This window comes from Panthera uncia, chromosome D1 (assembly GCF_023721935.1).
Source record: "Panthera uncia isolate 11264 chromosome D1, Puncia_PCG_1.0, whole genome shotgun sequence".
Taxonomy (NCBI): domain Eukaryota; kingdom Metazoa; phylum Chordata; class Mammalia; order Carnivora; family Felidae; genus Panthera; species Panthera uncia.
This window is the reverse complement of record NC_064808.1, coordinates 5,131,570-5,158,921: the sequence shown is the minus strand read 5'-3', so window position 1 is coordinate 5,158,921 and position 27,352 is coordinate 5,131,570. Positions and strand designations below refer to the sequence as shown.

General features: G+C 45.7%; 1 protein-coding gene and 1 non-coding gene across 2 annotated transcripts in view; one reads left to right on the top strand and one right to left on the bottom strand.

Moving 5' to 3' along the window:
• The window catches only part of SLC29A2 (solute carrier family 29 member 2), a 34,414-nt gene extending 12,061 nt beyond the window's left edge, over positions 1-22,353 (bottom strand). The window contains exons 1-4 of the mRNA XM_049614853.1: positions 22,326-22,353; positions 21,928-21,997; positions 20,690-20,822; positions 20,490-20,553 (exon numbers count right to left, since the gene is read on the bottom strand). Coding sequence (XP_049470810.1) covers positions 20,490-20,553; positions 20,690-20,822; positions 21,928-21,997; positions 22,326-22,353 — 295 coding nt within the window. The remainder of the gene's footprint in view (positions 1-20,489; positions 20,554-20,689; positions 20,823-21,927; positions 21,998-22,325) is intronic.
• On the top strand, positions 11,098-11,198 carry LOC125917256 (U6 spliceosomal RNA). The gene has a single exon (XR_007456128.1). It is a non-coding gene; the product is annotated as a U6 spliceosomal RNA (small nuclear RNA).
• Positions 22,354-27,352: the final 4,999 nt, after the last annotated feature.

The following is a 27,352-nucleotide window of genomic DNA, read 5'->3' as shown; positions in this document are numbered from 1 at the left end:
TAAATAGACGTTAGGGGCGCCTGGGTGGCTGTCGGTTAAGCCTCCGACTTCAGCTCAGGTCATGATCTCGCGGTTCATGAGTTCAAGCCCCGCGTCGGGCTCTGTGCTGACAGCTCAGAGCCTGGAGCCTGTTTCAGATTCTGTGCCTCCCTCTCTCTGTCTGACCCTCCCCCGTTCATGCTCTGTCTCTCTCTGTCTCAAAAATAAATAAACGCTAAAAAAAATAGACGTTAAAAAATGTTCTTAAATAAAATAAAAATTAAAATTCAACACATTTTTGAGATTCATTCATGATGTATACTACAGTATTGTTCATTCACTATTCATGGATGTGTAATATTCCACTGCCATATGACGTTTATCTCATTGGATAAGTGTTGCAGGTATTTGGACTGCTTCCAGCTGTGTTCTAGTGTAAGCAATGCTGCTCTGGGTGTATTGGACCCATTGTGTACATCTTCTGGGCATCTGTGCAGGAGTTTTGATAGATCAGGGTTTCTCAGCCTCAGCCCTATAGACATTTGGGGGGATAATTCTTTGTCGTGGTGGCTTCCTGTGCACCGTAGGGTTTTCAGCAGCATCCTAGCCCACACCCGTTACATGCCAGGAGCACTTTCCTGCAGTTGAAATGATGCTTCCATACATCACCAAACATCCCCTGGGGGCAAAATTGCCCCTCCTTGAGACTCCCTGTTTTGGGGCACTTGTTTTCAGCTCTGTCAGGCCCAACACCCTCTTTTTATAACATATTTTGCCACACCACTTTGATGATCCTAAAAGAGATTCACAAGTAACATAACCCACCTACACAATTTATTTTTTATACATTTTTAATGTTTATTTATTTTTGAAGGAGAGAGAGACAGAACGTGAGCAGAGGAGGGGCAGAAAGAGACGGGGACACAGAATCTGAAGCAGGCTCCAGGCTCTGAGTTGTCAGCACAGAGCCCAGCTTGGGACTGGAACTCAAGAAACCATGAGATCATGACCTGACCCGAAGTCAGACACTTAGCTGACTGAGCCACCCAGGCACCCTAAGTTATTAAATATGACTTTATTAATATGCAATACTTTAAAAAGCAACCTTGGGGCACCTGGGTCGCTCAGTGGGTTGGGTGTCTGACTTCGGCTCAGGTCATGATCTCACGGTCTGTGAGTTCGAGCCCCGCATCAGGCTCTGTGCTGACAGCTCAGAGCCTGGAGCCTGTTTCAGATTCTGTGTCTCCCTCTCTCTGACCCTCCCCCATTCATGCTCTGTCTCTCTCTGTCTCAAAAATAAATAAACATTAAAAAAAATTTTAAAGGAGGTCCCTGCAGATGTCTTCTGACACATTTGTACTTTGGTTTTGTTGCTTTTGCAGTAATCACACAGAGCAGTGAGGATCTCGGAAGTAAATATGTTTTGGAAATGCTGTTACACATTACCTACTGCTCTCCAAAGGACTGAAGATGGGTCAGAACTGGCTCCAAAACCTTTCCGAAGGAGAACGATTAAGTCATGTTTGGGGCTCAAAGGTAGTTGCAAGTTTAACCCAACTGTCTCTGTCAATGTTGGTTAACATTCCACTTCTGCTTCGGATGGAGTTAATATCCAAACCAGTGCTGTAAGTTCAAACTGGTCCTTAAGTCTGGTCATCATGCCTGCGTCCTTCAACTCAGTCTCCAAGAAAAAGCGTCGTGGGGCCTATTCCTATCGAATTGCTCCGAAAATAAAAAACTGGAAATTCCTTACAAGAAGGTTTATCCTGAAATCCGCTGACAATTTTCTTCATTTTAGCACGATCGCTCTCCTTTTCCAGTAGGTAAACTTTCAACCATGTCTCAAGTTATGGTACTTCATTTTGCAATATCTCAGTTATGATGTTTCATATTGATTGAATTAAGTAATTCCCCAATGATTGCAGAGAGCGAAGAAAATACTTTTAAAGAATTTTCCTTTGGAGAGCCATTCTACTTCTAAGGCTAAGACAAAAATGTTTGGAAGCTTCTTCATTGTGACTGAAACGTTTAGGGAATTACCTATAATTTGAGGAGTCATCCTTTATTTTACTCTTAAGTTGAACTATGCGAAAAGGCCAGGAATTGATAATTATCCACAAAGATGTAGGTTTTACACTGTTCGGCCAAATAACATGGAAAAACATTAATTGATTTGTAGAATTTCTCGTGAAGATTCTTGGTGGCCAAGTGTTGATGAACGGATTGCGGTTACCTTTTTCTTAGGTTGGTCACAAAATCTCATCGGCTCCCAACTCATGTGAGGACAGACTTGCTGGGAATTCTTACAAGCACCTCCCTTTTTTTTCAAAGTAAGCTCCACACTTGGGGTGAGACCTGCACTTATAACCCTGAGATCAGGAGTAGCTGATCTACCAACTGAGCCAGCCAGGGGCCCAGTTTTTTTAAAAATCTTTTTAAAAAAAAAATGATTGTAGGGACACCTTGGTGGCTCAGTCAGTTGAGGAGCCAACTCTTGGTTTCGACTCAGGTCATCATCTCGTGTTTTCAGCCCCACATCGGGCTGGCAGAGCCTGCTTGGATCTTTTGTCTTCCTTTCTCCACCCCTCCCCCACTCGCTCTCTCTCTCTCTCTCTCTCTCTCTCGAAACTAAATAAATGTTAAGCAAAATCTAGGGGCGCCCGGGTGGCTCAGTCAGTTGAACGTCCAACTTCGTCTCAGTTCATGATCTCACGGCTCATGATTTCAGGCCCCACGTCCTGCTCTGCGCTGAGGCACGGAGCCTGCTTTGGATTCTCTGTCTTCCTTTCTCCGTGCCCCTCCCCTGCTCACACTCATTCCCTCCCTCTCAAAAATAAATAAACATTAAAAAATTATTTAATTAAAAAAATAAAAAATGGTTGCAATTGAGTGAAATACATTGAATCTATAAAAACTTATGAGTCCATGACGAAACCAAAAAGAAATAAAAACAAAACCAAACCCCACGCTCTTTGCCACTACTGGGAGTGGCTGATACGAGTTAGCTCTTAACTCTGAATATTGGTGATTAAAAGGGAAAAAAGGAAAAAATTCAGCATGTATGGGAAATAACTAGGGTTGAAATGTCATGACACCTAGTTATATAAAAATTATTTGTTATATATTTATATTATCTTTTTATATAGATGGAAAATGTGGCAAAATATTAACAATTGTTGCACCTAGATGGTGGATGCATGGATGTTCCTTGTCTATCTTTTTTGTAGGTTGAAGCTTTTCACCACAAAAAGTTTTAAAAGTAAGAATTTCTCTTAACATTTCCTATTAGTTTAACCAATTATCAAAAAGATGTTTTCAGATTTTCTCTACATTTTAATTTTTTTTAATGATTTATTTTTGAGACAGAGAGAGACAGATCATGACCGGGGGAGGGTCAGAGAGAGGGAGACACAGAATCCAAAGCAGGCTCCAGGCTCTGAGCTGTCAGCACAGAGGCCAACACGGGGCTTGAACTCACAGACCGCGAGATCATGACCTGAGCCAAAGTCGGACGCTCAACCGACTGAGCCACCCAGGTGCCCCAGCGTATGTTTTAATGTGTGGCAGGAAGAGTATCTCCGGACTACTCTTCTTTATTAGAAATATCTATTATAGTCTCTCTTGTTTATTTTCCCAACTGTATTCTGGAATTCACTTGTTTAGTTAAGCAAATCCTGTTTGTATTTTTATTGGAATTACATTAAAAGTACAGCTTATTTGGGGAGAATTGACATCTTTCTGATGTTGATTTTTCCTGTTCAAGAACATGATAGAACTGTCTACTTACCCAAGTCTGTCCTTAATGTTCCTTAGTAGAGTGTTAAAGTCTTGTTTGTAAATAGTATACCCATTTCTTGTTAAGTTTATGCCTGAGTATTTTATCTTTCATTGCTCATGCATCCAAAATGACTTTAAAAATTTTTTAATGTTTTATTTATTTTTGAGAGAGAGAGAGACAGAGTACGAGTGCGGCAGGAGCAGAGAGAGAAAGGGATACACAGAATCCAGAGCAGGCTCCAGGCTCTGAGCTGTCAGCACAGAGCCAGACACAGGGCTCGAACCCACAAACCATGAGAACATGACCTGAGTTGAAGTAGGACACTTAACCCACTGAGCCACCCAGGTGTCCCTCTTTTTTTCCCCTAAGTTTTCTTTAAGTTTAATTATTTATTTTGAGAGAGAGAGAGAGCACACGAAAGGAAGGGGCAGAGAGAGAGGGAGAGAGAAAGAATCCGAAGCAGGCTCTGCGCTGTCAGCACAGAGCCCCATGCGGGGCCTGAACTCACAAACTGTGAAACCATGACCTGAGCCAAAATCAAGAGCCAGATGCTTAACTGACTGAGCCACCCAGGCACCCTACACTTTCTGTTGCAGGACCCAGTGTTTTCCTTCCACGGCAGAGACTGCTTGCTATCCACAAAAATCCTTTCTCTTCTTTGGTGGTAATAGACTGCTCATGGGGCATGTGACATCATCTATGCTTCACTTCCAAGGTTCCTTTGGGGTTGGGTTTAGCCATGTGCTAGATTTTCTTTAGTAGAATTTGGTTGGGGTGACACGTGTCACTTTCTGGACTGACCCACAGAAACTTTCCATGTGTGCCTTCCATGTCTTCTCCCCATGCTGAGGGCTCGAATGGTCACAACCTTTGGGTTCATGGAAGGTTTGTGCAGAAGATCACAGCTCTGATGTCAGCCCAGGGCTCGAATCGTGACATCGCGCCCAGTGCTTGGGCAGAACTCCCCACCAAGCTGGCCCTGCCACCCTAAACTGTTACATGAGGGAGAATCAGACACCTCTGGGGCCTGTTTGTTTCGACATCTTAGTCTATCCCCACTGCAAATACCTTCCGATTCAGTTCAGAGGCTTTCAGGGCTATGTGGCAGAAAGGCTGGAGAAATCAAGGCAGAGCGTCTAGTCTCAGTGGACGATCAGGTTAGTGCTGACTATTTTCGACTACAATCCTTAGAGATGTGGAATGAAATATCTGATTCCACAAATGGAGTGCAAGGCTGAGCTTGTAGGGAGGAAAGGGAAGTTGGAAATCTTCGAGTACTAGAAACAAAGACGAACCTGAGTGCCAGGGAGGCAGCCTGTGAGCTGAGGGGCTGGCAGTCTCGGGGGCGCTGGGAGGGGTCAGAGGCTTGGCATTGCCTTTGTTGCTTGCTTGCTTTTCTTTTAGAGACTTAAAAACAATGGATGTTGATGACTTAGTATATGCCAGTCGTCGTTCTGAGCTCTTTATGTGGGTCCACTCATTCCATCATCACAACCTTCTGGGGCAGGTGTAGGTAATGCACCCATTTTACTGATGAGGACACTGAAGCACAGAGACGTTAAGCCACTTGTCTGTGGTTTCACAAGTAGAAAGGAACAGAGTCAGGACTTGCACCCAGGTTGTCTTGCTTCTGAGTCTGTGCTCTTAAGAAGCGCGTGTCGCTACCCTAGGCCAGTGCAAAAGGAAGAAGATGAATACAAACTTGGTTTCGGGCTCCGTTTTACTTTGGGAGTGATGGTCCAGGCCTGGCATCTATCAGCGCCCGTGCATCGCACATCACCCAGAATCTGGGGAGGAGGTGTTGAGCTGGAAACAGACCGCTAAACCTGCTTTCCGGACAAGCCTCTTTAAAGTCTTGGGGTGGGGAGTGAAATTCATTGTCTATGCTCTTTCCTTCTGAAGAACCAGATGCCGTGAGATGGACTAACATCACACCCAGCGCAGCAGTCCCCTGTGTCCCATGAATCCCAGGAAGCCCTCCCACTAACCAGCAAGGTGGTGGCTGTCATTTGGGGAGCAGCTATCTGAGCTGCTCTTAGGAATACATCCAGGTCTCCCCTTCTGTAGCTGTAGTTATGAGCTACACAGAGAGGGTTGGGGACCCGGAATGTTACATTTTTCACATCCCAGGGGTCCTCCAGACCTGAGTCTCTCTCATGTTACTGAGTACAAAAGCATCCTCTCGTAAGCACAGGAAGAAGCTCTCTCAGATAATTATAGATAGAATGATGGTGGGGAGGAAGTGTCAGACCATCTCAACCGGGCCTGGGGTTTCCACAAGGGGGCAATCTAACACTTGCTTACAGGTTCTCCAAGGGAGAAAACTTGGTTTTTAACCTCACTTAAGAAGGAAAGATGAAACCTCAGGCTTTAAGGTGGGATGAGTTTGAATCGCGACATTTGCACAAAGCTAGGACACTTGAAGGCTGCAATCATTTTACAAGGAAGACCAACAAACTTCCCACTGGCCCAGGGAGGCAACTAGGAAGGTTGTCTCTTCTGTGGATCTGGCTGGGGAAAAAAATGTGTTTTCATCTTCAGACAGGCATGGAGCCTGAATTAGCCCACTGGGTGGTAAACTAAAGCTGATAAATCATTACTATTAACATTTTTTTGACGTTTATTCACTTTTGAGAGACAGAGAGAGAGCAGGGGAGGGTCAGAGAGAAAGGGAGACACAGAATCTGAAGCAGGCTCCAGGCTCTGAGCTGTCAGCGCAGAGCACGACGTGGGGCTCGAAACCATGAACCGTGAGATCATGACCTGAGCCGAAGTCAGATGCCTAACTGACTGAGCCACCCAGATGCTCCTCAAGCTGAGAAATTATTTAAGAAATTAACCCTAGGCTGTTTGTATGTCTTGGGTGCCCAGCAGTGGCAGACGTGGGACCACTTTGGTGGCACACAAGCCCTTCTCAAGGTACTCACAGCAGAATGAAGAAACAATTTCCCGCAAACAAGGGTAAGGAGAGCATTACCTACCTGAGGAGCTAATTCATGTCTCTGGATAGGAAGACTTATTCTTATCACAAAGGTGCCCATTCTCAACATTTTCACATGTTATTTCAATATTATCTTAATTAAAATCTTAAGGGTTGTTTTATAGCATTGGAAAATCAATTTTGAAAAAGAAACCAGGGGCGCTTGGGTGGCTCAGTCGGTTAAGCGTCTGACTTCAGCTTGGGTCATGATCTCATGGTTTATGAGTTCGAGCCCTGCGTCAGGCTCTGTGCTGACAGTTCAGAGCCTGGAGTCTGCTTCAGATTCTGTGTCCCCCTTTCTCTCTGCCCTTCCCCCACTTGTGCTCTGTCTCTGTCTGTCTGTCTCTCTCTCTAAAAAATAAATGAACTTAAAAAAAAAAAAGAAAAGAAACCTGATTTTGAAATTCATCTTGGAGAAACAATGACAGGGAATAGCTAATGACAGTTTGGAAAAGAACCAGGAAGCCAGACTTGCCCTGAAGAATATCAAAGGATGTTGTAACATTATTATATCAGTTAGAGTCCAATCAGGAGACATGATCCACACAGTAATTTGAATCAGGGAAATTTAATATAAAGAGTTATTTCCAGAGGATTGGAAGAATGGGGAATTTTCTAGTAAGGGTTACAAAGAACTCTAGAGAACAAAGGAATAGTAGATATAGAGAGCAGTCCCCTCCCCTATAGTAGATATAGAGAGTAGTGCCTGAGGAAGGGCACACACACACCTAGGCTGGGGGCCACCCCTCACTGGAAAGGGAAATGAGAAGTCACTGAAGTATCTTCCCAGAAACACTGCAAAGCTGCCAGTGGATATACCAGGGGCAGCTACTGACCACTGGCTGGTCACCAACTGGGAGTTGGGGAAGCTGACCTCAGTAGGAGCTGGTCCCTGGAAAAACCATTCTGCATGAGGCAGATACTCAAGGAAGCTGTGCCCATGAAGAATCTCATGTGGGAAAACTGCCAGCCCAAAAGCTGAGCCTTAGATGGGCAGAAGACATGAACAGACATTTCTCCAAAGAAGATATCCAGATGGCCAACAGACGCATGAAAAGATGCTCAACATCACTCATCATCAGGGAAATGCAAATCAAAACCACAACGAGATACTTTCTCACATCTGCCAGAATGGCTAAAATAGATGCTGACGCAGGGGATCACCATCCTGGTGCTGCTGGAGAGTGAGTAGTTCCCTATGGAGCTGACCAGACTCTTCCAGAAGTGCTGGTTGTTGGCAGTGTGTTCATCACGCTGAAGAAGTACGATGGTTGAACTAAACCCATCCCAAGGAAAGGTTCTGTGGGGGGCTTTGAGCTCTCAGGCAACATGTGTCTGTTAAGAGCTACTGATGGGAAAAAGATCAGCACCGTGGTGAGCTCCAAGGACGTGAGCAGGTTTCAGACGACTTACTCAAACCTATTGAGAGCTAACATGGATGGGCTGAAGAAGAGGGACAAAAAAAGCTAGAATAAGACGAGCTAAGAAGCACAGGGAAGGAAACCAGATTTCCTGTTCTCACCAGCTCACCACCAAATTACTTTTCTTCCTTTGGTTCTTACTTTCGGCCACAAAGCTAGGTTGCTGGTTCCCCTATAATAACGTTTCATGTGAGATTAGGGTCATTTTGAATGGAAGAAAGGCTGCAGTGTTTTCAGGGTAGTTGTAAGAAGCCAAGTCTATTTTAGAATTGGCTACTTGGTCTATGTTGCATGGTTGTATATCCTGGGATTACAAAGTCTCTGTGTGAAAGACAATGGATCATTAAACCTATATTTATCTTCAAAAAAAAAAAAAGGGAAAAAAAAGAATGGCTAAAATAAAAACTCAGGAAACAACAAGTGTCACTGAAAACGTGGAGAAAAAGGAACTCTCATGCACTATTGGGAATGCAAACTGGTGCAGCCACTGTGGAAGACAGAATGGAGTTTCCTCAAAAAATTAAAAAGAAAACTACCCTATGATCCAGGAATGACACTACTGGGTATTTGCCCAAAGAATATGAAAACACTAGTTTGAAGGGTTGTATACACCCCTATGTTTATTGCAGCATTGTATACAGTAACCAAGTTATGGAAGCAGCCCAAGTGTCCATCGATAGATAAATGGATAAAAAAGATGTGGTATATATCCACAGTGGAATATTATTCGGCCATAAAAAGAATGAAATCTTGGCATTTGCAACAACCTGGATGGGTCTAGAGAGTCTAATGCTAAGTGAAATAAGCCAGTCAGCCATACTATACAATGTCACTCATATGTGTCATTTAAGAAATGAAATAAATGAACAAAGAAAAAAAAGAGACAAACCCAAAAAACAGACTCTTATCTATGGAGAACAAACTGGTGGTTACCAGAGGGGAAGTGGGGTGGGGAGGGGAATGGGTGAAATAGGTGAAGGGGATTAAGAGTACACTTCTCTTGATGAGCATTAACATATGGAACTGTTGAATTACTATAGTGTACATCTGAAACTAATTTAATTTTGTGTTATCTACGCTGGTAAAAAAAAAACCCAAAAAACAAAACCCCAAAAAACCAAAAACCAAAACAAAACAAAAGCTCAGCACTAGAGAAAGGGCAGGGGAGACGCACCAGAACCTGGAGAACCCTTTCTTCCTTTAGTGACTTTTCAGCGCCCTCTATTGGTAAGGACAGGACTTCCAGCAAGATGGGCTAATAAAACCATGGAGATAGTAGATGGCAGGGCTGGGTAGTACCAGTCAGATCCTGCAGCCAAAGAGGGAAGACCCACCAGTGGAATAGAACCCTCAAGTAGGCTGCTCCTTGGTTTTACAACTCTAGACCTCAAAGATGGTAGAAGAAATAAAGTTACATTTTAAAGTTACCTTTTGAAGCACTGCTCTTTCAATGCAAAATGTTTCAGTATTTGATGACTTAAAATCTGTTGAAAGGACAGTGATCTATTTTGTCTACGGAGATAAAACTGCGGGAATTTGCAAAGGGCACCACAGTTACAGTAAGAACACAATGGGTGGTTGGCGGGACCTGCTTACAGGTAGAGATCATGCCAAGATGATTTTTCAGCTAAAGCAGATGAAAAACACCCCAATGCCCTTCAGATGAAATCAAGGTTGATGATTCACTGGGAGACGTTAGCGTCTCTGTTCTAGATTTTATGCCAAAGACATCATATATGTCTTTCTTGTATGTCCGCATTCACTTAACTGGGAAGAGTGAAGAAGGAGCTAGACCACGATGACTAATGTGGAGGACAAAGGCAAAATACATACGGAAAAAATTAAACTTCCTTTTAACTTACAGCATATTGACAAGTCATTGAGACAGGCAGAGTGAACTTCCTCTAGGAACTCAGCTGCCTCCATGTTAATACTTTGCCAAGGGCAAAAGGCAATCTTGGCTTAACATTAGCCAGCCCTCCATGATCCTCTAAGTCTCCTTTAATATGTAAAAGTTCCTTCAGAAACTACCTTTATGTCTAACCCCCAAGATATATGTTAGCAATCATCCTCCAAGCATATGGCCCACTGATGTACCTCTGAAGGGTCTCATGACCAAGGTTTTATTAGACAGTAATAAATGACCTTTTCCTAACAACAGCTAGCCCCTCAAGGTCCTGGAAACCTTGCTTCCAAATTCCTTAGAGACTTCTGCTAACCCTAACCCCCTCCCAACTTGAAAGTATATAATCAGTCGCTCCTCACAACCCCAGTGCAGCTCTTTGTGCCCACAGGTCCCGTCCCCATGCTTTAATAAAACCACCTTTTTGCACCGAAGACATCTCAAGAATTCTTTCTTGACCGTTCAGTCCCAAATCCCAACATTTCACATCAAGGACCATTTGAAATCAGATTTAAAAACACACAACTAAACAACCCTTACAACATCTTTAGGAAGCGCAGACATTAAGAAGGAAGCCCCTGACTTGTCTTACAACTTTAGTTTTCTTTTTAACGCATCTGAAAGACATCAGCACCACTAGAAAGCCTTCTCATTTTAGTCTTGGAGAGCAACAAGATATGGTTCTTCTGTCTCCAGAATCTGCATTCTCTGAGTTACCTTCTACATGTACAACGTCTATGTCTTGATACAAAGATTTTCATTTTATTGCCTTCGGAAAAAGAGAATGCAGCTATGGGAAGATGGTAAAGTTATTGCCATAATATGTCCACAGCATACTGAATACAGCGTTTTTGTATATAGACTAATGAATCTTGAATTATGGAAGTAATACGTGAATGGGGAGCTAACCCAGATTTCTTGAATGAATGAATAACAATGGATGCAAGGGTGACTTTTCACTTTCTACTCTCTGTACTTTTGCTGTTTTTGTACAGTTTATTCTCCTGTGTCTTTTGTGTAATTAAAAATAAATAAAGTTCTCACTTCAGCAGCACATATACTAAAATTGGAACGATACAGAGAAGATTAGCATGGCTCCTGGATGACATGCACATTCGTGAAGCATTCCGTATTTAAATAAATAAATAAATAAATAATATCGGGGGTGCCTGGATGGCTCAATCAAAAGAGCATGCCACTCTTGATCTCAGGGTTGTGAGTCTGAGCCCCATGTTGCATATAGAGATCACTAAAAAAATGAATAGATGAATTCAAAAAACTAAACAAAAATCAAATCAAGAACATTATCTTTCAAAAAAATTTTTTAATGTTTATTTTTGAGAGAAAGAGAGAGAGAGAGTACAAGCAGGGGAGGGGCAGAGAGAGAGAGAGAGTGTGAGAGAGAGAGAGAGAGAGAGAGGGAGACACAGAATCTGAAACAGACTCCAGGCTCTGAGCTGTCAGCACAGAGCCCGACACGGGGCTCGAACTCACGAACCATGAGATCATGACCTGAGCCGAAGTCAGACACCTAACTGACTGAGGCATCCAGAAGCCCCGATAACATTTCATTTTTTTAAATCATAAAAATAATATTTTTATACTGTAATTAAAAACCTGTGTATGTTTCTGATACAAAATGTTATCTAGACTGCAGACATGTGGAGCATAGAACAGCTAGCTTAAGTGCTTAAACTATGAAAATTCTTTTTTTTTAAATATTTTTATTTATTTTTGAAGGAGAGAGAGACCGAGCGTGAGCAGGGGACGAGCAGAGAGAGAGAGGGAGACATAACATTTGAAGCAGGCTCCAGGCTCCGAGCCATCAGTCCAGAGCCGGACGCGGGGCTCGAACTCACGAACTGGGAGATCATGACCTGAGCCGAAGTCGGACGCTTAGCCGACTGAGCCACCCAGGCGCCCCAAACTATGAAAATCCTAAAAAGAACACAGGACATAATTTTGATCTTAGGGATGATTATCTTTTTGCAAATTACTACTGAAGTATAACTGACATATATGACATTAGTTTTAGATTGGGACACTTTTCTTAGGTACGACACCAAAAACACAATCTATAAAAGAAAACAATGATGAATTGGACGTCATCAAAATTCAAATGTAAAAGGTACATAATCTTTGATCCAGAAATGCCTGGAGCCAGGGATATCTTGTCACACCAGATAGCAAAAAGCTATTATCAAAGACTGCTAGGGTCATGCTCAAAAGGTCTCAGTTGCCACTCTGACTGTGAAGAGGCCAAAGATGGAGTAGTTGAGTTTTTTTGGTTTTGTTTTTGTTTTTTAGTAGGGTCCACACCCAGCATGGCGCCCAAAGAAGGCATGAACTCATGACCCTGAGGTGAAGATCTGAGCTGAGATCAAGAGTCAGATGTCAACCAACTGAGCCACCCAGGTGCCCCTGCGGCAATTGAGTTTTGATAAGAATAACAACCGTGGGGCCCTGGCTGGCTCAGTTGGTAGAGCATGCTGTGGAGTTCAAGTCCCACATTGGGGTAGAGTTCACTAAAAAAGAAAGAAGAAAGAAAGAAAGAAAGAAAGAAAGAAAGAAAGAAAGAAAAAGAAAGAAAGAGAAAAAGAAAATAAAGAATAACATTTGCAATGGATTAAAGCCCATCGAATGTGTTTAGAACCATGAGATCATAATAACATTTAAAAAGTAAGTGGCCAGGGGTGCCTGGGTGGCTCAGTCGGTTAAGTGACTGACTCTTGATTTTGGCTCAGGTCATGTCTCACAGCTGGAGCCCCAAGTAGGGCTCTGGGCTGACAGTGGAGCCTGCTTGGGATTCTCTCTCTCCCTCCCTCTCTGTCCCTCCCGTGCTCATGCACACGCGTGCGCTTTCTCTCTCTCTCTCAAAAAAAAAAAATAGCTGGACACATTTGCAAGATGATAAGATGCCAATTCTTTATCCTAAAAACTGGTACATAAAAGATTTAAGCATTGGGGCACCTGGGTGGCTTGATCAGTTAAACGTCCGACTCTCATTTCAGCTCAGGTCATGATCTCATGGTTCATGAGTTCAAGCCCTGCGTTGGGCTCTGTACTGACAGTGTAGAGCCTGCTTAGGATTCTCTCTCCCTCTTTTTCTGCCCCTCCCTCGCTTGTGCTTTCTCTCTCCCAAAATAAATAAATAAACTTAAAAAAAGACTTAAGCATTTATTTTGCCTTGCTTATATAATATGTACCACTGGGTAACCAAAAAGCGTGGCCTTGAGGTTTTCTTCTGCATCAGACTTTGCCCTTGTTCCTCTGAGGCATCTTGGAACAGGGTTTTAGATTAGGTCTGGAGTCAGTGAGCAAAGGTCAGGATCAGACATGAAGAGAGCAAGCATTCCCTTGTAAGGGTAACACACACTTCAGTGGGCATGGGATATGGAGGTTCAGGATACTTGGCATTCTCTGATTTCTTTAAAATATTGTCATTTGAATTCTTGGGGTTCCCAAACTTTCCCAATCAATGCCCTAAATTTCACACAAAAGATCCGGATATAGTATGAATTCAATTTATTTGTTATGACCCTATCTTCAGCTGCACTAACCCTGTAGCTACTGGGGTAAAAAATTATTTTAAGCTACGCATGAGAACTACTTGGTGCTTTGTGGTTTCAGCCAAGAATTTAATGCCCTGAACTTTTCATTTTCTTTTTCTTTTTTCAGTTGTTTTTAAGTTTATTTATTTTTGAGAGAGAGGGAAGAGAGAGACACAGAATCTGAAGCAGGCTCCAGGCTCCAAGCTGTCAGCACAGAGCCCAATGGGGGGCTCAAACTCATAAACCATGAGATCATGACCTGATCCAAAGTCAGACACTTAACTGACTGAGCCACCCAGGCGCCCCAATGAACTTTTCATTTTCTTTAAGCTCTCCAGTCCAGTCAAAAGCATTTGGCTCCTTCCCACAAGATATTTATTTGTTTTTTATTTTTTTCAAAAAGATATTTATTTATTAATTACAAAAAAAAAGGAACATACAGTGGAGAAACCCAATGGACACTGTTTTACCTAAGCAGTCAAGGTTTGAATCACCAATAATAAAACATATCGACATCAGTTACTCAAATTGCTGGAACTCAAAATCCCCCACCAGAAAGAAAGAGGTATAAGCCTTGATGGACCTTTTAAAATTTTAAACACAACATACGCAATATGAGTGTGATGCTCTGAATTATTTACCAGGTGTGGTAGGCAAAACCATGCCTCCCCTCAAGTTATCTACATCCTAATCCCCAGAGCCTGTGAATATGTTACCTTAGATGGCAAAAGGGATTTTGCAGCTGTGATTAAACATAGGATCTTTAGATGGGGAGACTATACTGGATTTTCTGGGCAGACCTAATGTAATCACAAAGGTCCTTATAAATGATACACAGAGGCAGTAGTGTGGGTCAGAGAGACTGATGGAGATGTTCTCCTGCTAGCTTTGAAGATGGAGGAAGAGGCCACATGCCAAACCTCTATCACCTCCTCCCCCATCCTCATCTCAGCTAATGAGTCTGTTTCCCACTTCTTTGGCAAAATGGAGGCAGTCGGAATTTCCACCCATCATTGCCACATATACCCCCCAGCACCTGCTCTGCTTGTTCTCTGAACCAGCCAAGCTCCTGTCCAAAGCCAATCCCCTACTTGTCCTCCACTTTCTATCTGCTCTCATCTCCTCAAGGACTCTGCTCTAGCAAGTCCCTCCTCTCTCCTCTAGCGATGTTTGCTCCCTACCGGATCTTTTCTATCAGTATACACACATGTAGTTAATTCCTCCCCTCTTAAAAGCATATAAACATTATCTTGATCTTACTTCCCTTGGCAACTACCACTCATACTTTTGTTCCTTTTTGCAGGAAAAAAAGCCTGTTGATACTCCTTATCTCCAATTTCTCCACTTCAATTCCCTCCTAAACACATCCCAGCCTGTCTCTCAGCTTGGCCATCCATGGAAAAAGTCATCCATGACATCCAAGTCTTAAATTCTTAGTTCTCATCTATTGACCTCAACTATTCTTATTTCAAAATTGACCTGACAGACTACTCTCTCCTTGTGGAAATCTTTTTTGCACTTGACCTTCTAGGACATATTCCTTTGCTCTTCCTCCTGTGTCAGTGGTCTCTCTCAGTCTCCCTCTCCTCCCTGATCTCTTCAGGCTTCTGGATTTGGACTCCTCTCTTTTTTAACGTGCTCACTCCAGATTTGTGGTGTTAAGCACCATTTATATACCAAGGTATCCCCCCAAATTTATATCCAATTCAGACCTCAATCTTTAACCCCGTATCTACTTTCCAACTTCCCCTCAACATCTCTCTTTCTTGTTATAAGCAGTGAAGAATTGAGGATATTTGTTGCCACAGTTTAACATGGACTACCGTTAGGGCTCCTAACTTGTCAACAAGTCCTCTCTACCACTTTATTTAAAATTGCAACCCTGATTTTCCCAGTCTGACAAACTTGCTCTACATTTTTTCCCCATAAACATAACATCTAATTTTGTTATTCATGATGTCGGTTGTTAGGTCTCTGTCCCCACTAGACTGTAAGCTCCACAAAAGGAGAGACCAGTAGTTTGTATACTAATGTATCCCAAATGTCTTGAACAGGATCTAGCATAAAAGGTTTGTTGAATGAATGAATTACATTATCCTATTTGTATATATGACAAGTTTTCCCCCCATGAATAAATGGGAATCTCTCTGTATCCATAACATCTAGTACTTTCAGACTGACACTTTGCTCTATCTTTTTATGCGATTCCTCCCCTCCTCCAGGACATGCATGCTTTTTCAACCTATGAGTTTTTACATATAAATAAAGGCTGATCCTTATTTCAGAAATTGTGATACTGTATCTTTTAATATTTTTCCCATTGCATTTTTTCTAATTTCATCATTGGGAATGCCAATTACCTTATGTTAGATTTCATTTATGAATCTTCTACCTCGATTACCTTTTCTATAATCATTTTACAGTGTTGTTCCCTCCTATAATGTTTTGGTTCAGAAACAGGCAACTTAATTCAAGCTAATGAACCACTGGGAAAGATGTGTAGGGGAGACTATCTTCAGTCTTTCAGGGGCTTCAGTCTTTGATGAAGAAGTGCCATCAGTCCATGGTCACCCAGTGTAGATGGCAAGGAAGTTTAAATACCTCGACCTAACTCCTTCACCCTTTCATTCTTTTGTGAATTATTCCTGTTGGCCATATCACCTGGTAAAAAATGGGCAAAGGAGCCCATCCATACCATCATAGAGCCCACCATCCCAGGGCATGGGGCAAGCTGGAGAAGATGGCGAGTGGATCTGGAGGTGCAAAGGGAAAATATCTAGTATCAGATATTCTTTGGTGGGGGGGGGAGTTCCTTCTCCTCTAAGAAAGAGATCCAGGAATGGAAGGACCTGTTCTCTCTTTCTCCTCTGGGTGTTATATCCGGACACATTGCTTGGAACCTCTAAAGTCAACTTCTTCCTTTCAAAAGATGCATCGACTGGCCCTCCTCTGGATTTCTCGGTTTGTGAGATATTACACTTAATTATTCTAAGCCACTTTTTGAGTTCTCTTTTACTCACAGCTTATTGCATGATAAATGGATGATGGTGAGCTGCCTGGAGTGGCATTCTAACTACTAATGAATAAAGTTCTTTGGATTCAAATTTTTCTATTTATGAGTGGTGCCTGTGAAGCCTAATAATAAAAATTCAGATGGGGTGCCTGGGTGGCTTAGTCGGTTGGGCGTCCGACTTCAGCTCAGGTCATGGTTTTGTGGTGCGTGGGTTCGAGCCCCGTGTCAGGCTCTGTCCAGCTCAGAGCCTGGAGCCTGCTTCAGATTCTCTCTCTCTCTCTCTCTCTCTCTCTCTCTGCCCTTCTCCTGATTGTGCTCTGTCTCTCTGTCTCTCTCTCTCAAATAATGAACATTAAAAAGAAAAATTAGTGGGGCACCTAGCTGGCTCAATCAGTTAAGCATCTGAATTTGGTTCAGGTCATGATCTCACGGTTTGTGAGTTCAAGCTCCGTGTTGGACTCTGTGCTGACAGCTCAGAGCCTGAAGCCTGCTTCAGATTCTATGTTTCCTTCTCTCTGCCCCTCCCCTGCTCATGCTCTGTCTCTCTCTGTCTCTCAAAAATAAATAAACATTTAAAAATGCTCATACTTATTTTATAAATAAATGCTTATTTACTTCTGAGACAGAGAGAGACAGAGCATGAGCGGGGTGGGGGGGGGGGCAGAAAGAGAGGGAGACACAGAATCTGAAGCAGGCTCCAGGCTTGAGCTGTCAGCACAGAGTCTGACGTGGGGCTCGAACTCATAAACCGTGAAATCATGACCTGAGCTGAAGTCAGTCACTCAACCGACTGAGCCACCCAGGTGCCCCAAAATTTTTTTTAAAAAATGAAAAATTAAAAAAAATTCAGACCCTGTTTAAAATATATTGGTAAAAATCAATGCTAGGAATGTAATATAGAATAATGATCCTACTATAAATCAAAATTTAAGCAGGCATAATTCACTGTCACCATGATTGGCTGTCATAGAGAAACTCATGGAGCCTGTGGAAAGTAATTGCATTCATGTCCCCAGTTATTGGCTTCTCTGTATTCACCATTTTCCCTGTAGCTTTGTAGTCTCCTCCCACTCTGACTCTGGGTTGAACTTGTGACCGACTTGGTCAAATGGAATGTGGAGTGCCATGCTCCATGCCTTGGCCTCAAAAGGCTTTGTATTCCACCTCCCTCTAGGAACACTGCCACCTCCATGTGGGCAAGCCCAGGCTAGGTTGCTGGAAGATGAGAGACTGTGTAAAGGAGAGCCCAATGGTCCCACTTGAGATTATGCTAGACCAACCTACAGCCAGCTGATCCCAAAGTATGTGAGAGATACAATACAAGACCAACAGAGTTGCCTACCTGACCACAAAGTATTAACTGAATACATCCAAAGCCAGACTGCCCAGTTGATCAATAGACTTGTGTACAATAAATGTGCAGTGTTTTAAGCTACTGTTTTGGGGTTGTTTGTTATAAAGCAATAGCTAACTGATACAGAACCTCAAGGATTAACAAATCTGAATGGGTACCATGCCACAAAGATTGGCCCTACTGACTGTAGGAATAATGTGAAAAGATTTTTCTTCTATCTGTAGTCTATCTGTACCACATGGAGGATGCTTTGTTTATAAGAATTTACTAGATATGGCTCCAATTGAAAATCCTCATGAGAGGGATGCCTGGATGGCTCAGTTGGTTGAGTGTCTGACTCTTGATTTCAGCTCAGGTGATGAGCTCATGGTTGGTGGGTTCGAGCCCCATGTTGGGTTCTTGCACTGAGAGCACAGAGCCTACTTGGGATTCTCTCTCTCTCATTCTCTCTCTGCTCCTCCCCTGCTCTCACTCTCTCTCTTTCACAAAATAAATAAATAAACTAAAAAAAAAAATGCTCATGAGACAGTTCTTGGCTCTGCCCAGTAGAAGTCAGGACTGAACAGTTATGGAAAACCAACTGAGAGGCCACATTCCTGTGCCCATCCCCACCCTCACTGCTATGATACTAAAATCTTGGGCATGGAGCATACCCATGGGAGCCACTTGGGGGCAGATATGTGATGGGTAAGAAATTAAACATGGATGGTTATAACCCAATGGTGGAATAGTGAGTGCAGAGGGAATTTACCAACTGTCCCAAATTGTCCCAACTCTGTGGACTTCCTGGAGTGACTGGCTATTCCAGAGGAGATTCATATCAAGAGGCAGAGTGGGTCTATGCAGACAACTGTAAACACACCTTGGGAGAAAAACTTTGGGATCAAAAAGAGGGAATACCCCAATATCCTTCAGCATTTCCTACTGGAGGAAACAGTAGGAAAGCATTTAGGAGAAGCTATTTAGATACACATCTGAGTGAATCTAGATAAAGATTTACTTTGTCTAGAGTAAATAAATGGATGGATTTCTCCAGACCTTTTAGGATTGCCATAATGGCAGCAAATCCTGTTAACAAGCTCATGGGAAAACAACAGAACCATCCAGGATGAAGGAAAGATGTTGACTGAATTGGTGTCCTTTGAATGGGGACAGGAAAGCCATTAATGGGCCTTGGAAGTCCAGGATCCGGTAAGTGGAGTGAGTGTCAACAAAATGGGGAAATGTGCCCATTGCTGATGGTTCAGATTCCTGAAAAATCTAAACCACACTGGAAGCAGTGTCTTTAAACTGGAGCTTTAGAAAGTGTGACTACCAGCCTCTTGGATTCCCTTTAATGGTTTACACTCAAACCCTTGGCATCCCCAAGTGGGTTAGCTAAGAATAACAGGGGAGGCAGCAGCAGTGGAGGCCAGATTTTGAATCTCCACTTAAAACAGAGCAACTATATAATAAAATAAAATCACATGGTCAGAGTTTTGCAACAAAACTAGATAACATGATATACCCATGAGCTCCAAAACACAAGCCAGTAAAAACAAACTAACAACATCCCCCCGCCCCCCGGCGCCACCCCGAGACTGGCATGGAGTCAGCATCTCCGCAGGAAAAACAAGAAAGCAACAGACCTGAGAACAGTTATTCACTGGCAAATAGGGCAGGTCAATTTAAAAGCAGCAAGCTGAAACCAGGAAGCGTCTTCTCAGCCCAATACTAGATAAATGCAAGGGGTCCTGCATTAGTAGGAAGAGTCTCTTAGAAGATGACACTAATGGGGTGCCTGAGTGGCTCAGCTGGGTAAGCGTGGGACTCTGGATTTCGCCTCAGGTCGTGATCTCATGACTGGTGAGATCGTTGGTGAGATGGAGCCCGGCGTGTGGCTCTGTGCTGAGAGCTTGGAGCCTGCTTGGGATTCTCTCTCTCTCTCTCTCTCTCTCTGCCCCTCCCCTGTTCTCTCTCTGTCTCAAAAATAAATAAGCTTAAAAAAAGATGGCATTAAAATGATGCACGGTGCACATTTTTATATATGCAGAGATAAACAAGCATCTAACTCCTATGAACTCTCAAAATCCTGGGAGGTGGGGGCGAGTCCCTGCTCCTCTGCTGACCTTGGGCATTTGCTAATGGAGGGGGGGGTAGCCCGGGATGAGCTATCTCCTCAGTCTCTCTTACTAAGGGTCTCACAGGGGTGTGCTGAATTCCCTGTTATTCCACTGCCTAAAAATCCCTAGATCAGGGGCTTAGAGACCTGGGCTCTATCCATGGCTGCTGAAACTTCGGGCAAAACATTTCACTTTTCTGAGTCTCAGTCTCTTTACCTGTAAAATGGGAATCATTTTAATAAGTGTTGTGCTGCTTATATCAAGAGACCATGGGGTGGACCAACAGAAACCACTGATCTGGAAGTGAGGGGGTCACAATTGCTTTTCACAGCACGAGTTCAGGTGGCGGTTCTGCCCTACAGTTGGGAGATCTTAGGTAAGCTGCAACTTCCCTCAGCCTGTTCTCACCCGTAAAATCGAAATAGTAATCATCATCGTCGTCATCGTCGTCATCGTCTGAATTGCAGAGCTGCTGTGAGAATGAAATGAAGCACTTATCAACTTAGACATATCGAAAGCACTCACTAAACTTTACTAATGTCTCAGTGATGCCTTTGTTAATTAGTCCTTATGCGAAGACTAAGATCTTTTGTGCTCTTCCCACTAGCAAGCGCCAGAGGGCGACATAGACGGCGAGACCCCAGCTGCAAGCACTCCTGACGCAGCGCCACCATTGGCCACGTGGTGGCGCTAAGACACACGATGTCTGATATTTCCGCAAAGTTTGGGGAACAGAAAGAGCTGACGGAATAAGAGAGGATAGGGGGGTAAAGGGGAGCTCTGAGGCTGGAGGAGCCCTGAACCGAAGGGTCAGGGGTCCCTGGACCATGTAGCTTCCAGATTTCCGGGACACAAAAGGATCATTTGGGAATGAATGGGTTTTGGAGTCTTTTTGAATAAGAGGGCGCCCCCTTCCTTCTAGCGCCGGGTGTGCATCCTCTTCCCTAGGGCAGCCTGGATGCTGGAAGAGGGATCGTTCGTCTCGGTGCGCTCCTCCTCTCCTAGCTCTAGCTCATTCATCTGCGGCCGCGGTACGCCGTTGCCATGGAGACGTGATGCAGGCGGGGGTGGGAGGGAGGCCCCTGGTGACGTCCGCGCTGCTCGCAGCTCGTCTCCCGCGGCCTCCCAGTTCTTGCCTATTTTGGAAGAGAGCCGCAGCCCTTCTGCTGATGCGCGCGCGCTGGCGCCTTTTAAAGGCAACCGGCGGAGTGGCGGCTCCGCTAGAGGCCGGGAGCTGCCCCCGCCCCCGAGCCGCGAGCCCGGCGCGGAGCCTGGGCCCGGGAAGCCCCCCGTGCCATATACCCCACCCCCATTTTAGCGCCCTCCACTCACTTTAGGGAAATTTCAACCATGAGAAAGGAGGTCCTGCCCTTGCCCCTCGTCCCCCTCCTCCTCCCTCCAACAGGGGAGATTCTTCTTCCATAGGAGCCTTGGAAGGAAACAAGATGCCAGGCCTAGCGCGTTTGGGGATCCTCTCTGGACAAGGCCACAGAGTGAAAACATCAGGTGAGAACTTCACTGCCCGCGGGGCTACCCCGGGTCTCTGGAGACCTGTGCCCCCCTCCAGCTTCGTGCCTTAGCCTTTTTGTCCCGGGCTTAGCCTGGGGTTGGTTTAAGATCTTAGCTGGAAGGCCCCTGATCAGTTTCTCCAGAACACCCATTAAACTGAAAGGGAAACTGAGGCCCAGAGAAGAGTAGTGACTTAACCAGGGTCACATGGCATGTTCCTGGAGAGCGATGAGCCAGAGCCCAATGATGTAGGCTTCGGAGCCAGAGGTCAATCCTGTGTTCCTTAACCTTGAGAATAGCTGGCACAGTGTGTCAGCCTCTGGCCCTTGCCCTGTACCCAACAGCGGAGCCAGACATCTCCTCTTCCAGCATGGCATCTGCTTCTTCTTCCCCAGGACAGTCCAGACCTAGATGGGCTTTCCGGACCGTTAATCACTCCAGACAAGCTTCTGGATCCCATGGACTCTATGGCCAACCAACTAGGTTGCTACTTGCAAATGTCTGCTTCCATCGAAAGCTTCCTACAGGTCACCAGCTCTCTGGAATTTTCTGGGACCAAACCTTTTCCAGACTGCTTACAAGCACCAGCTAGTTTCTGGATGGACGTATGGCTTGCCAGTTCTGGCAGAGCTCCCCAGAGCCATGTGGACCCAGCTTTTTGGATTCCCCTGCCCAATCCTAATGATGCCTGCACTCTCCCTGTAATAATCACAAGGGTGTTTGACCAGAACTCACTGAAGACTTCTGTGAAGTACTTGACCATGCCCAAGGTGATGTATAGATTCCTGACGTCTCTGGGCCCCTACTCTGGACCAGGGCTGGGGACCCAAAGGTGGATCCAACCCAGCCTGGCTGTGAGCACCAAGCCTGGCAAAGGAGAGAGGTTCCTGCTCTGGAGAAGTTAGCCCTGGAATCTTGAATGGCTTTTCCTAGGGGTATCCATTGCCAGAGCCAAGCCTTTAAATGAACACAAGTGGAAACTGAGGCATCCCTCCAGGAGACGTTATTTGCCAAGCTCACACAGCAAGTCAGTACATTGTTGAGACTGGTTCCCAGAACACCGCCTCCTGGCCTGGGCTCTTTCTCTGCCTCTTGGTCCCAGAGGCCAGCCTTTACAAGGCACACAAAGGTCACTGCACTGTGAGCCAGGAACCTGGTTCAGGGTCCACTTCTACTAAACGATGGCTGTGTCACTTGGATCACTCAATTCTCTGTACTAGGTCTCAGTCACCCAAGGCGGATGACTAAGGGGCCCCCCACTCCAACTGTGAGTCTGGGATTCTCTGAAATGTGGTATTTTTCCAGGCTGTGGAGTCCCTCTATGGCAGTCTGTGGGACACTGCTGGGGTGTTTTCCTCCAGGCTGAAGCTAAGGAGGAGTATAAAGAGACAGTACTTGCTTCAGCCGCGGGCTGTGCAGACCTCTCCGAGGATGACCTGGGGTCTGTCTTACACACCTCGGAGCCCTGCGGATCTCTCCAATGGTAAGTCCCCTCATGCACTTGGCACAGAACTGTGAGAATGGCCTCTGATGGTGCTTGCTTCCATCAATGTTCACACAGGCCAGGTCTCCAAGGCCCAAGGCGGCTCTGCTTGTCCAGGGCTAAGGACTTCATCCTCTGGGAGACTTCAAGCCCACCCAGAACCTAGTACTAGGCACGTGGGCTCTTCCTACCTCATACTGGGCCTCAGAGAGGCAACATTCAACCTCCAAAGCCTGAGAGGCACTGGCCAGCTGGGTCCTGGACCCAGAGATGCTCAAAATGCCAGAGAGGGGAGGTCCCTTCCAGGCCAAGTGGTCCAACCCACTACCACTGACATTTTGCAATCAGGGAAACTGAGCCCAGAGAGGGGAAGGAGCTTGCATAACACTGGTGGCAGGGTTACAACCAGAATCTTTGTCTCCTTCCCAGGGCTCTCCCCTGCATCAAACACAATCCACTGAGATCTAGGCTGAGCCCACCTCCAATCCTCCAGAACCTTGACAATCCTTGACAGAAGGCTCCTTCAGCTCATCCCCTGTCTATTCTAGGTGATTCGAGAGATTTCCCTTCAGCTGGATGGTCCTTTATCCTAAAGCTTCCTGGTGTTCCCTCCCCATCTGCTCAGGGTTAATCTTTTCCTGCTTCCAGGATCTGCTCCATCAACAGGCCATAACTGCCGCTCCTGTTTTCTTGCTGTGGTCCAACCAACTCCTTGCAGCTCTAGCATTTCCAAGGATGGGGAGTCTCTGGTTGCTCCTAGGGTTTCCCTTCTGTCACTGGCCAGTCCCAGGTCTACTACTTTCCCATGACCACCTCAGCCTTGAACCCCATCAGTCTCTCCTGGGATGCTGCGGACCATTCCTTGCAGACTCCCTCTCTGCTGGACCCAGGGCCAGTGGGAACGATAAGAGCTCACGTGTGGGGTTGCCATGAGGTTTTAGTGAGTTAATGCCCGCATTAGGTATATAAGGTGCATCTGTGAACTCTCATGTTGCAAAGTATGTTCAGGTGATAAGAAGGAGATCCTTGAAGCTAGCGCCTATGGTGGCCTAGGCACCTGGGGGCAGAAGAGGGAAGGTGGCCGGGAGGAATCTGGGGTAGTTGGGAGTGATAGAAACCAGGAGTGTTTTAAGTTGGGGAAGAAGTTGGTTAGGTTGGCTTCTAGAAAAACGGCAAGGGGAGCTGAGTTGCTGAGCACCGAAAGGGCTCACTGGGCCTCCCTGCCTGGACTTGCTGAGTACCATGGGAGCCGGTGGTACCCGGGAAGGACCACACTGGGCCCAGGGCCAGAGCCCTCAGGATGATTTTGTGTGTGTCCCTCAACCTTCCCAGCCCCCCGTGTCCTTTTCTTTGGAACCGCTGCAGCCCCTAGCCCAGCCCAGCCCATCTGGTGCTCTCGGACCAAGCTGGGCCGAGGCTACAAAAAGCCAGTGGGGGCCTGGGTCCTGTCATTCCACAATGACAGAGCATGTGCTGTCTCCCAAAGCAGCCCATGCCATCTCTTCAGAGGCTTGTTCAAAATTATATTTTTCATAAAGGTGAAGTAATGGTGGCCGACAGTCCGTCATTCAACGTTGATCATGCTCCCTTCATGCGGCGGGCATTGTTCCAGGTGCTTTAATGATTTAACTCATTTAACTTTCCCTCAAGCCTTTGATGCAGGAGCTATTATTCTCCTCACATCCCTGTTTAACAGATGGGTAAACTGAAGCATGAGAGGTTAAGCCATTTGCCCAATGTGAAGGAGCCAGGACTCCACATGGAAGTCTCACCCCAGAGCCCCTCGCTGGACGCCCACCCTCTCCTGCCTCTCTGAGCCCCAGGATCCCTCCCACTCACCTGCATTCCCACAAAGAAGTTACTGGCTTTCCCCCCACACCCGTCTGCTCTCCCCCATGGGCCCCCTCTTGGTCCTGCCCGTACACAGGAGCCAAGCCTCCTGGTCAAGGTGGGGGCTCAGCTGCCCTTAGCAGAGGCTGCCCCCTCTTCACCCGCACTCCGCACACCTGTTAACACAGCCTCAGGCTGTGAGGGCTTCTCACATTATGCAGCTCCCCATCCCTGTAAAGGGTCTCATTTCCGCACTCCTCTGTCTACCCCACCCCACACAGCACAGCTCGACCGGCCAGTCACTAGACATCCAGCAACTCGGCTCAATTACACGTCCTTAGGGAGACCACCCTGGACTCCCCGGGCTCAGTCAGTCCTCGTTTGGCTCTCCCTACACGCCTTGCCTCGCTTCTTTGCAGCAATCATTTCACATCCGTGGCTTAAATGGCTTGATGGTGTTTCTCGCTTTCTCACCAGCCTGGATGCTCCATGAAGTTAACGCCAGGCCTGTGTTTCCACACATCGCATCACCAGTGCCTAGCACAGAGCCTGGCACAAACTCAGCGCTCGGATGTGTGTGCATGAATGAAATACATGTCTGAGGCCCTGCTCTGAGCCGGGTCCTAGGCTAGATGCCGAGAATGTGGAGACCAGATTGCACCAGAGATGCTGGTGAGGAGACAGCCAAGTAAACCAGCAATGACGGCGTAGGATGAGGAAATGCAGGAAGCTGTGGGGGCACTGAGAAAGGGTCCCAGACCCAACCAGGAGGACAGTAGGGCCAGGAGGAATTCACCGGTGGGAGGGAGTGGGGGTGGGAGGGGTGGAGGACTCTGAAACTGGGCCGAACTAGTAAATGAAGGGTGGAAGGTCTGTCTCTTCCTCCAGACCTCCTTGCCCCAAGGGCAAGGCCAGTGTCCTGAACTCCTGTCTACCACTTGAGGCTTACAGGAGTGTTGGGTCTCTGCTGTGCGTTCATAGAGAATTTTAGGTGATTGATTTTCCTCCCCTCCTTGGAACACGGGCGGTCTGATGCGCTCTTCATTGTATTAGTTGTGCCCTCTTCTCCCAGCCCTGCCTCCAGGTCCTTGCCCAAAGCAGCCTCATCTTTTCCCACCTGGCTACACTCTCCCCTCCCCACCCACTCCACGGCTCCGTGTCCCTCACCTTCACGGTTCAGCCCACTCACCCAGCTCTGACCGTCTCAACGTGTGGGTGCCGGCATGTACCCTCTTCACATGAGATTTGTTGATTTCATAACCATAAATAGATAAAATGTTCTGAATATCTCCCTGTGCAAGTAGATTGGGGGAGTGATCACATAATGAAAAGGCCTTGGGAGAAAGAAAACAGGCTGCTAAAGACGCAGCTGAAGACTAGACAGCCACTGCACAGACCAGCTCTATACAGCGATTATACTTTGACTCCACAGACTGGTGAACCCTAGGCCTGGGACTGGGGTGATACTTGGGAATGTGTTAGAGAACTTTTATGTGATTTCAAGCTCATGGATTCAAAAGAACACTCTGGTAAAAAAAATAATAATAATGAAATGGAAAGAAATAGAAATCGGGGAACCTGGTTTCTGATTCTGGAATTATTTCATTCTAGCTGTGACCCTGGACAACTTAATAAACCTCTCTGAGAAGGTGCATAGAGATTCTTCCCCGTGGTTAGACTGGAGGCTCCAGGAGGCCCAAGTCCTCATAATACCATGACTCTCTTCCCATCAGGGCTTTCTGTCTTCCGGAAAATACCTTAATCACCAAATATGGGACACCCCCCCTTCCCAAAATGCAGTCTTGAGACTAGGGTTGAGGTAAGGATGGAAAGGAGTACCCTGATTTTTTGTTGCCAACTCCAACTTTGTTGCCATGGCAGCAGGATGTGGAGCATCACTCCTGCATGGGGAGGCTCCATCTACCTAGCTACAAAGCCTAGCTTCTAGCCTAGTAAGGAGCCCAGCCCATGAGGCTTCCCAATCTCTCCTCCCCTAGTAGTGCAGAGACACCACTACTGCTTCTTGGCATTTGGAAGAATAAAGGGAGATAAACTGACAGCTTGGTATGCCCTGGGCCCGGAGAGCTTCTGGCTGAGAAAGAGAGAGACAAGTGGAGATATTCCTTGTATGAAGTCATCCTACCCTAAAAGTTGGAAAACTTGCTCTGCAGAGGGTCAGTCTGTAAATATATTAGGCTTTTCAAGCCATTTTGTCTCTGTTGTGACTGCTCGACTCTGCCATTGTAGGGTGAAAACAGCCATAGACAATACATAAACAAATAGGTGTGGTTGTGTGTCAATAAAACTTTATTTACAAAAACGCTCAGTAGGCCAGATTTGGAATGCTGACCAAAGTTTGCAGACCCCTGCTGTACCCCATAGTGCAAGAGAAAGAGCCTGGGCTGGGGGCAGGGAACTAGGCTTAAGACCCAGAACCACCAATGACTTG